Raw genomic sequence first — 12,072 nt, forward strand, 5'->3', positions numbered from 1 at the left:
GTGCAGTTAGTCATTAGTAAAAGGGAGAGAGAGAGACTGACACAGAATGATCTCTCTAATTTGCAGGATATAAAAATATATAATAGTGAAATAATGAATACCCAAAGATAATGGAGATAAAGTACATGAGAACTGGTTATTCAGTAGGAAACATGCCACTTGAGAAACTTGGGGGGAGAGGACAGGAAAGGGGCCACATCTATGGTGGAGGGAAGTGTTCAACCTGGAGGAGGAAGTTGTCCTGAAAAATGGTAGTGTGTGTGAAATCCTAAGAGCAACAGTAATGTAATCCATAGAGCAAACATTTACATTTATATGTTATATATATGTATGTATGTATATATATATATATATATATATATAAATGCTTCTCCTAGAAGCAGATTGGTATGCAAATGGAGGTAAGGGGGCATTGTTGGAGGGAAGTGAACACTGGTGAAGGAATTGGTCTTGAAACATTGCATATTTGAAACCCAATTAAAATAATTTTTTAATTTTGTGATGACTACATTAAAAATTAATTAAAATTTTTTAAATTATTTAACCCCTGAGATTGGAAGAAAATATTTGCCAATTATTCATGTGATAAAAGGTTAACATCGAAAATATAAAAAGTACTGGAAGAACATTACATGTAAAAGACAAATATCCCTGTCAAAAACATGAAATAAAGAGATGAACAAAAACTTCCTCAAAGAGCAAATACAAGTGGCCAAAGAGTACATGAAAAATTGCTCTTCTTCATTAATCATTAGGGAAATGCAAATCAAAACAACAATGAGATATCACACATTAAAAAAGGGGTGTTCTTTACATGACTGAAATCCAACTATTTTCATATTTGTAATCAAGGTGTTTAAATAAAGATATTAATTAAAAAAAAAGAACTACAGTATCATATCAGTATGGATGCAGAGATAAAAACACCCTCATTCACTGCTGGTAAGAGTGTCAACTGGTTTAACCTTTTTAGATAACAATTTGGACATTCCTTAATAAATTTGAAGCTTTCATACAACTTACCTTATAATGAACCTTTAACGAGTCTCAAATAAAATGCAGAAAAGACATCTACACTCCTATGCTCATTACAGCATTATTCACAATAGCCTAAATCTGGAAACAACCCAATGTCTAAGAACAGATAACTAGATAAAGAAGCTATAGTACATATATACAATGGAAGAATATATAGTATATATACACTTATAGTCATTCTTATGGAATGAGATGGAGTCATATAAATGGAGTCATATAATTGGATGTTATGTGGATGGAACTGGAAAGTATCTCATGCTGAATAAAACTAGTCAGAGGAAGAGGAACAGACATAGTATTATCACTCATATACATAATAAAAGAATAGTAAGGGAATAAACTATATCCAAAGGCAATAGAAGCAACCACCCTGAAGAGAATGGAGTACTGAAAGGAGGTATCAAGTACCTACAAAAGAAGACAGAGGAGGCTAACTCAGGACAGTGATGAAAATAAGTCGGCACTGGTAAAAGGACTAGTAACATTGCATGACTGAAATTATGACTCAGTCATAAATAACTTGCTAATTCTTAACTCAAAGTAATTCATTTTAAAGAAATGAAAATATATGTAATACTTGAGGTAACATGATTATAACAGTATTAATATTTGTGGCATTGCTGCACAAAGTTAATGCACCCAACCACCAAAGTTATTAATGCTCTCCACTAGTATACTTTTTTTTTTTTTTTTTGATTTTTGGGTCATACCTGGTGGTGCTCAGGGGTTACTCCTGGCTCGACGCTCAGAAATTTCTCCTGGCAGGCTCGGGGGACCATATGGGATGCCGGGATTTGAACCACCGACCTTCTGCATGCTAGGCAATCACCTTACCTCCATGCTATCACTCTGGCCCCACTAGTATACTTTTGTTACTTCTAAATCCACTCATTATCCATTCTCCGCTTTGTAATTTGTATTGTATCCAAGGCCCAAGAATTTATCATCATACAATACTATCTATTCTCCTGCTTTGTAATATGTATTCTTTTATATTTTCATTTCCCTCCTTTTCAAGTATTTCCTTATATTTTTATTCACCTTTAGACATGGCTAGTGAGTAATTCTCTTAATTTTCCTTCTGAAAATATTTTTCTCCTTTTAATCTTTTTGTCATTTGAGTGGTTTTCAAAGTGGTGCTCAATGGAACCAAGAAGCTAGTCCCAACTATTCTCAGACAACTAGGATGTTCGGTTGATTCTAGGAAATGAAGACAAATTCTTTGGGTAACTTTGTTGTGCCAGGGACCACCATAGCTTCCCTGGCAGTGTTTAGGGTTTCCAAGGGATGCATGGGGCCTCAGATATACAACTCATTAAAACCAAGGAACATTTTATTCCAGGAAATGAATTCAGGTTAGGTACATGCAAGACACATGCCAAAATAACCTATAATAACTCTTGTATTACTCTCTTGTCATTCCTAAAAATAAGGACAATGAATAGAAGTTTGGGGACTGATAGTTCTTTCTTTAGCACTTGAGAAAATTCTTATACTTCCCTCTAGACTCCATCATTTCTGATAAGAAATTTGCTATAATTTATGTTTTCCTTCTAGGAAAAGTGTCATTCCTCTCATTGTTTGCAGAATTTAAATCTTTAGATTTGTGAAGTTTGACCATGATCATTCTTAGATTGGATTGTTAAAGTTTATATTATTTGGGATTCTCTTAGCTTTGTGAAATTCTGTTTATGCCTTTTGTAACATTTAAGAAATCTGCTATCCGTTTTTTTTTTTAATGTCTTCCTTCCTTTTCTTTTTCTTTTATTGTTCTGGGTCACACTTACTCTATTCAGAATTCACTCCCGAATCTCTGCAGAGGAGTCACTTCCGGTAGCATTTATGAGAACATAAGTGGTAATTGGAATTAAATTGGGGTTAGCCACATGCATGACAAATGGCTTTACTTCCAGTACTACCTCTAGTCTTATTAAATACTTTTCAACTCTACATTCTTTTTTCTCTATTGGGTCTCTGATAATAAAAGTCATAACATATCACAGATCCCTGGAGGGGCTTTTAGGAAAATAACAATTATAAATCCAGTAGTGGGTAGAAGGAAGGGGTTCTGCTCTTTTTTATCCCCCCCTTTCAGTCTATTATACTTCTGTGGTCCACATTGGTCAATTTCTTTTGTTCTCTCTTCTAATTCATTAGTTTGTTCCTATTACTTCTTCATTCTTTGTTGTACACATCATCCACCAATATTTTTTTTATTTTTTGTTTTGGGCCACATCCGGTGATGCTCAGGAATTACTCGTGGCTATACGCTCAGAAATCGCTCCTGGCTTTGGGGGACCATATGGGGATTGAAACTAGGTCCCTCCTGGGTCAGCCGTGTGCAAGGCAAATGCCCTACCACTGTGCTACCACTCTGGCCCTGAATTTTTTACATTAAAAATATTATGCTTTTATTTTCTAAGATTACTGTTTTGTTTTACTTTATATATTCTTTTTGCTATTGGAACTTTACATAGTTTCCTTTGTTTTAAGAATCCTTCACATATTTAACCATCATCATGTCTGAAATCTGTACTGAGGACATAACAAAACACCATTTATAATTATAGTATCCCCCTAACCCCTCTACCCTGAGCACTGTCAATAACCCTGATCCTTGGGTATTTGCAGTCGTCTTAAAATAAGGATAATAATAGCTATCTTTCATCATCTATTCATTGGTTTGAGGTTCTGAATTTAAATTTAAAACAGCTATAGGAGTAGACAGTATTAATGCTATCACCATTACATGCTCTGTATCCTGTATAGTTGATATATTAAAGCACGTTACTACAATTATCTGATAATTGAAGACAAAATGAAAAACCACTAACTCTCTCAACAAAATACAGGAAATCCTACCTCTCAGCAACTGGTTTGGCAATATTTTCAAAAATGATGTCTTGGTTTGCATCTTGATCAAAAATTTTTTGAAATCTGGAAATGTTGAAAACAGTAATTACTTAAAAATTGAAACTTCAAACACTATTGGGTTAATGTTTTTTCCTAAAAGCTTTATAAATTATCCTATAAATACATCACCAAACTTATCTAACTCAACACAATGTTTTCCCTGTAGTCTCAACCACACTCCACTGTTATAGCCCTGAATACAAATGGTGGGTAAACAGTATTGTTTTGACAAGATCTGCACAATAAATCCCTCTGAAACATGGCAGCAGCTTTGAACCAAATTATTAACTGTGTGTTCTTTTAGCTCTCAAGAGGGACAGTGCCTGTAACTGGCACCAAATTCAAATCTAGAAAAGTGTGTGAATGTAAACCCAAGAACAGGATGTAAGTAGCCAATAAACTTATGATGTTTGACCTATAATGAAGAAAAACAGCTGAGAGATGTGTGCTCATTGAACTTAGTGTTAACTTTCTTTTCTTTTTCTTTCTTCTTTCTTTCCTTCTTTTTTCTTTATTTCTTTCTTTCTCTCTTTCTTTCTTTTCTTGGGCCACACGCGGTGACTCTCAGGAGTCACTCCTGGCTCTCACTCCTGGCTATGCACTCAGAAATTGCTCCTGACTAGGGGGACCATATAGGACACCAGGGAATCAAACCAGGTCCGTCCATTATCTGCCGCATTCAAAGCAAACACCCTACAGCTGTGCTATCACTCCAGCCCCAGTGTTAAAATTTTTGAACTGGTTTGTTTTCCATTAAATAAATACTGTATCTTAGTACCAGACAATTCTCAGGTGTCTTATTTTTCATTTTGATGACCATGAGTCAAAAGTAATTAAGACAGACCTGTTCTGCAAAGAGTATTCATCAGATTGGGAAGACTAGGGGGTGGGAAGGAGGAATAGTGTTCATTTCACTCTTGTTGCAAAGGAACCCTGATTTAGGTTAACACAGAATCATAATGGAATCCCTGGGACTACAGAAATGGATCCTATTCAGACACACTATAAATAAATTACTACCAGCAAGTGTGAGATGCTTGGAAACATCAAAAATTTGTATAGACTTTTTCTCAAGTTAACTTTAAATTTAGTATCTACTGACCTCTTCTCACTATGCTTCCTGGTTTCCTTCTCTGACTAAATGACAACTCCATAATTCTAAATACTCAATGGGCTAGAGCACAAGTTTTGCATGTGAGAGTTCTGAGTTTCATCACCTATCAATTGTTGCACATGGTCTGCCAAGCACTGCTGAAAGCAATCTCCCAGCATTGAATCAGGGGTAATCTAAAAGAACTAACAATAGCTCCTCTAACTTCTCCAAAAATTCATCAGGGAGAGGGAGAGAGAGAGAGAGAGGAAGACAGAGAGATAGAGATAGAGTCAGAGAAGAGAGAAAGAGAGGAGAGACAGAAAGGAGATAGAGGTAGAGAGAAAGAGAAGAGAGAAAGAGAGAAAGTGAGGGGGGGAGAGAGGAGAGAATAAACAAAACACAAATATGTTTGGGAGATCCTAAGCAGATTTCAAGGTGTTTGGGGTCTATATGTCAACCCATGCGAATGAATTATGTACATATCCAATTAAAGCAGAAACTACACAAAGTGTAGGGCTGTTTTTACATTTGAGGAGCGTAACCGAAAATGTATAGCTGGGTTAAAAACATAAAAGGAATTAAATTCATTTTTTAATTAGTATTAACTTCAAAGACCCCTAAAAGTGTTCTTTGAAAGCGAAAGTGAACATGAATACAAAATGTGATTGAAAGGCACTGTCACTGTTATTTCAATGGCAAGACACTAATATTTATCAAGTGAACCCAGAACATGCCTCATATCCCTATGGATCTTAATACTAACATAAGATAGAGGGGTTGGTTGCTGAGATCTCTTCAAAGCACTGCATGTTACACTGTCTGAGCACAATTTTAGAAATAATCACTTTTGAGAATGATGACAGTGATAAGTCTGATTTTCCAAGTCACTAAGAATTGACTGAATCAATTAGCTGTTCTTATCCCCTTTTCCTTAAATAATAGAAATTCTATATACCACCATGTATACTAAAAAGAAGATAAGAATTTCAATAGCTACAATAGGTATCGAGTAAAATATAATTCCCCCAAATTTTATATTATATAATACTTATATAATAATCAGTAAAAGTATCATCATAATCTTAAAAAAATCTTTGTTTTTTTACCTTTTATACTTACTTAGAAGAATCATTCCATTTAAGAAACTCAATCTAATTTTTAACAAATAAAGAAGTTTTGAAATAGATAATGATGGTTCCAATCAGTAACATGCCTTAAGGTTTCCTGATTGTTCATTAATTGAAAATTTGTATAGACTTTTTCTCAAGTTCACTTTATTTTTTTTTCTGGGCTTTGGGTCACACCCAGCAGCACTCAGGGGTTACTCCTGGCTCCAGGCTCAGAAATTGCTCTTGGCAGGGGTGGGCCACACTCTGCATGCAAGGCAAATGCTTTACCTCTATGCTATCTCTCCAACCCCCTCAAGTTCACTTTAAACTTAGTATCAACTGACCTCTTCTCACTATGCTTCCTGGTTTCCCCTCTCTGACTAAATGACAACTTCCTAATTCCAAATACTTTGTCCAAATACTTATGGTATCCTTGACTCTTCTTTTTCCATTACACCCTTATCCAACCCATGAGCAAGTCTGTCAGCTTTAAGCTTTAAAATATAGCTAGAATCCAATGATTTCTCAACATTTCCACTTGCTACTACCATAAATTTCCATAATTTCCTGACTGGTGTCCCTAGCAAAAGTCTGCCTGGTCTCCCCTGCTATTTTCCACATGTCAGCAAGAATTACCCTGCAAAATATAAATGAAATAATTTAAATTGTCTATTCAAAACCCTCTCAGACCTCTCAAACGACTTCCAGGTAAGTTTATAACTTACTACCCCAAAACCTTACAATAAGTTGTAAGATTCCATTTATCTGGCCACTCTATAAATCATTGATCTATCATCTAGCCTTGCTCCCTTGCTAGTCTTCTCCAATTAAGTAAATCTTTTTCATTTTCCTCCAACATGACAGGTACCTCCTTTTCCTCCCTTGCTCAGGTACTTCACTCTATTTCCTAGAACATTGTGTCCTCACCTCCTCATGTCTTTGCTCAAATTTCTATAATGCCATCGTAGGCATCCTTGTGAAACACTAGCCATCTCTCCCCTTACCTCAGTAAGCTCCCCTCACTCACTACCCTATACTATCTTATATTCCTCCCGATACATAGATATTTCTAATATGTATTTTACTTGTTTATATCCTTGCCAACTCTTCCCACAAAAATGGAAGCACCCCAAGAGTAAGAACTTGGTAGCATTCACTGTGTGTATTTTACAAAAACAGCATATAGCCATATTCAGTAAATATGATTTAATAAGTTTTCTTAGAAAAAGGTCTCTTTTTTATTTCATTTAAACTTTATTCATCTATTGATTGACTGCTTGTCCTTTGGGCCACACCCAGCGGCACTCAGGGGCATGATAAATTACTTGCCAATAAAATAAATAATGCTGAATTAGACATTTTTGACATTGGGCACTATAGAGAATCCTGCCTAGGCCAGCCCTCATGAAATCAGAGAAATTAAAGCATGCAACACACACTTCTTTGTTGGGGAGGGGGACTGTATACTAGGAATTACTCCTGACACTACACTTAAACATCACTACTCTAGGCATTGCTAAGGAGTGTATAGAATACTGGGGATCAAACCCAGGTTGGACATGTGCAAGGCAAGCACTCTACCTGCTATGTTATTTCTCTAGCCCCAGCATGTATACAGCACACTTATCTCAGTGGGAGAAAGCCCCCTCCTCCAGGAAAGTAAATCAGGTAGGACAAAGACACTCTAAAGGAGGAAGTAAAAATCGGCAATCTAAAAGAAAAGCTAAGGGCCACCATACTCTGTAAGCAAGTGCTTAAAAACCTGCTAGTACTAAGAGTATTTTCATAAGACAACAGCAGAGAATAAAAACAAACAAAACAAAAAACCTTGGTGAGACAAAAATATCAATAACAAGGGGCTAGAATAATGGCACAGCAGGGATGGCATTTACCTTGCACAGGATCCACCCAGGTTGGATTCCCTATAGGGTCTCTGCAGCCTGCCAGGAGTAATTTCTGAGTGTAGAGCCAGGAGTAACTAATCCCTGAGCACTGCTGGTATAGCCCAAAAGCAAAGCACAGATAAATAAAAATAATATGTCAATCACAAGAATAAAGAAAAAAGAGGAGGAACGTCCTAAAAATATCAGGGAGAATTTTATTCAAAGGGAAAGGGAAGGAATAGTCCTCAAACAGAGCCACTGAAAACCAGTATGGAGAAAAAAATAAGAGAATTAGAGTGTCTTCAGCAAAACTCAGGAATCTTCTACCACAGTCTGGGCCAGCAATCAAATGTAGGTTAAAATGGGCGTCCAGTTAGAGAAATATCTACAGTGACAACTACCATGACAATGGTAGTGAGTGAGAGAAATAAAATACCTGTCTGGAATACAAGCAAGGGGTGGGGGAAGAAGGAGTTGGGAGATAATTGGTGGTGGGAATGTTCCACCCGTGAAGAAAGGTTCTTTTTATAACTAAAACCCAACTACAAATGTGTGTAATCATGGTGTTTAAATAAAGATACTTATATAAAATATTATAAAAATAAAATAAAAATAAATTTAAAAATAGTAAAATTGGTTTCAACTCCTCCAAAATTAAAAAAGATGATTACAGAAAATATCATAATCTAAAATTAGAGAATAAAGACAGCATAACATAGCCATAATCAACAAAATTCAAAGCTAATAGATTAGGGCCACAGGTGTCTGTTTATTACTTTTCTCCTGAACCATACTCTTTTTCAATGTTCCAGAGACATATAATGCAGTCTAAATATGGATTTCTGTACTCTAAATGTTTCTAGTAACCAGATGTTCTAACGCAAACCAAGAATAAATTAAAATCTTTAATATATTTAATCTAATAAATCTCAAACTTTAACATTTAGTATATATTCAACATAAAAACATTCTTGAGATATTTAATATTTTTTACCATGCTAAGTCTTTAAAAATACTTAGTAATTTAACTCTTAAGCAATTACATTAATAACTGTTATCACATTTAAACACTTAAGAGCTACATGTGGCTAGTGGTATTATATAACTTTTGTACATGTTCTATTATATAACCTATATATATATAACTTATATATATAACCTATATATCCAGTAATACTGGTAAAACAGATACAGACTATCTTTTTGAGTTCTAAATATTCTTTATGTTATAAAGATAGGTTGCTTATAGAGCTCTCAAATTGTATCAGTACATTTTTTTGTTTGTTTGTTTTTTGGATCACACCCAGCAGCACTCAGGGGTTACTCCTGGCTCTACGCTCAGAAATCGCTCATGGCAGGCTAGGGGGGCCATATGGGATGCTGGGATTCTAACCACCATCCTTCTGTATGCAAGGCAAATGCCTTATTCTCCATGCTATCTCTCCGGCCCATATCAGTAAATTTTATCTTTAATAAACCTTAGTCAAGCATTGAACCTCTCGAAGTGCTAAAACTTCTTGGGACAAGGAGGAAAAGGATAACATTGGATAAAAAAGGGTAGCAAAAAAAATGGCTAAAATCTCAAGATATAATCCTGAGTGCGAACATATACCTCTTTGCAACTGTGGGCTCTGTTGTAAAATATAAATTCAGAAGCTAAATGTATTAGATAAGACAAAGAACTACAACATGCTCCATAAAATATTGTGCTAATGAAATCACAGAGGGAATTAATGCAGTATACTAGTTGTATTTAATAGTTATTTCATAGCAAAGCAGAAATAAAGGAGATAGATAACTTACTTAAATTTGTAGCTTTCTCGCTTATTATTCACATATCCATCTGCCAAATCACGAGGTAAGATGATTTCCAAACTAGATGTTAATTTTTCATCTTCATCTATGGAATAAATCTATAAAAAGGGTGACCACAAATGAATACAAAATGATAAAATTGAAACTCAAACTAAAACCAGGCTATTATAATATGCATTATAATGGTATGAAATTGTGCTTTTAAGATAAAAAGTCATAGCTGAGCATAATTTGGCTAATTTTCCTCTTTGAACTATGTGCAAATCCAATCAAATAAATGGGATTGAACAAGAGGTAAAATCGAAATCAATGCTCTCTCAAAGAACAGATTATCTTTGAATGATCTAATGTTTAAATTTTAGCATTTGTGTGTCTTTGTTGTTGAGAAACTAATAGCCCTGAAAAAAATATATCATCTAAGGATTGCTTTGGAATTATGTACAAGAAATCAACATTTCACTGCAACCAACAAGCATTACTGAGCATTTACAAAAAGCTAGATACAGTGATCAAAGGACTAGGTTTGAGACTTCTCAGAGAGATTGCAAGAATACTCTAATTCAAATTATGTTCAAAGAAGCCCAAGTTTCCATATCAAATGTCCAAGCATTTGATAAAAGACATGTGGTTTCAAAAGACACATGTAATTTATGTCTTTGATGTCATTTTCAAGGTCTTCTTCCCAGTTTAGCTACTAATTAGCAAATGACCTGGGAGCAATCACTTAACCTCTCTAAAATGATATGGAAATAGAGTTTTATTCAACCTCTTTACAACTGTGAATTCTTGGATGTTCTTCTTGCTAACCTACTCCTTTATTTATGGGCATGGGTAATTGAGACTCAAGCCTATAAAGAGGATATGTGGAGTAAAGAAATGGGTAAGTTTTGGAGTCCAAAGACTTGGATCCAACACTGAACTCAATTTCCCAGCTGTGTAACTAGCCACCACTTTAAGATTCTCAGGTTTTTTAAACATAAAATGAGAAAAACAGAACTGTTCCCATATAAGATTGCTGTGAGGATCAACTGATGTCACAGAATGGAAGTATTTTGTAAGCCCCATAAAAACATATTATTCATTTGATTTGGAGATTTTTTAAAAAAGCTTTGTCTTTCACCAGTAAAGAAAATTATTTCTAATGGTCAATACTTCCAGATGCTTGATTTGGGATAAAGCATCATATTCTTAAATAAGTACAAGTCTACCTAAATCTAAAGTCTGAATGATTTTCCTAAATAATTTTAAAAAGATAAACAAAAAGCTATGGGATTGTAGAGTTAACACAGGTGCTTGTCTTGAATCCTATATAAACTAAATTGAATTCCTAGAACTGCATGCATTCTTTTGAGCACAACAAAGACAAATGGTTATAGAGCCAGGAATAAATACTGAGCAACACTGGGTATTTTAATTTGAGGGTGGTGGCTCCCAATATTAAAGAAAATAAAATAAAAATTATATCATGTGGGGAACCACACTAAAAAGTGAATGAGGGGCAGAGCGGTGGCACAATCTGTAAGGCATCTGTCTGCCTTGCATGCACTAGCCTAGGGTGAACAGTGATTCCATCCCCCTGGTGTTCCATTTGGTCCCCTAAGCCAGGAAGAATTTCTGAGCGCATAGCCAGGAGTAACCTCTGAGCATCACCAGGTGTGGCCAAACAACCAAAAGAAAAAAAAAGTTAATGGCTACAAAGGTTTCACTCAAATGAAAGTCAGGCACGAGACAGGCAGCACATGGGATTGAAGGTGCCACTTAGTCTGCAATTTTGTAATGTAATGCTCAATGTTTAGAAGGAAGAACTATGAACTAGGGGAGAACAGTGATCTACCACCACTCTAATGAAGCTATTCTCTGAGGCACTAGAAAAGTTCCTTAAATCCAGAATATTAATTTAGTCTAAAATATTGACTTTCCATCTTTAGTTAAAAATTTTTACTATTTGAGACAGGCTAGAAGATAGCTAGAGTGAATACAAAAATAAATGTGAAAATGTTAAAAAATGTACAAAGAACTATACAAGTGAAAAACAATTTATATTATTCCCAAAAATGAAAGGCATTCTTGCAATAATAATTTTCAGACACAAAAGAGAGAAGGGCTGGAAGTTACAGCTCACCTCATGAAGCTCACCATAAACAGAGATGAGTTTAGTTAGAGAAATTACTACATTTTGAACTATCCTAATAATGAGAATGTATGAGGGAAATAGAAAGCT

At 35.1% G+C, this 12,072-nt stretch overlaps 1 protein-coding gene across 1 annotated transcript in view; it reads right to left on the bottom strand.

Annotated features, from left to right (window-relative positions):
* KIF6 (kinesin family member 6) overlaps positions 1-12,072 on the bottom strand; it is a 601,782-nt gene that overhangs the window by 586,976 nt on the left and 2,734 nt on the right. The window contains exons 2-3 of the mRNA XM_049764755.1: positions 9,840-9,949; positions 3,901-3,975 (exon numbers count right to left, since the gene is read on the bottom strand). Of these exons, the coding sequence (XP_049620712.1) occupies positions 3,901-3,975; positions 9,840-9,949 (185 nt within the window). The remainder of the gene's footprint in view (positions 1-3,900; positions 3,976-9,839; positions 9,950-12,072) is intronic.

This window comes from Suncus etruscus, chromosome 18, assembly GCF_024139225.1.
Source record: "Suncus etruscus isolate mSunEtr1 chromosome 18, mSunEtr1.pri.cur, whole genome shotgun sequence".
Taxonomy (NCBI): Eukaryota; Metazoa; Chordata; class Mammalia; order Eulipotyphla; family Soricidae; genus Suncus; species Suncus etruscus.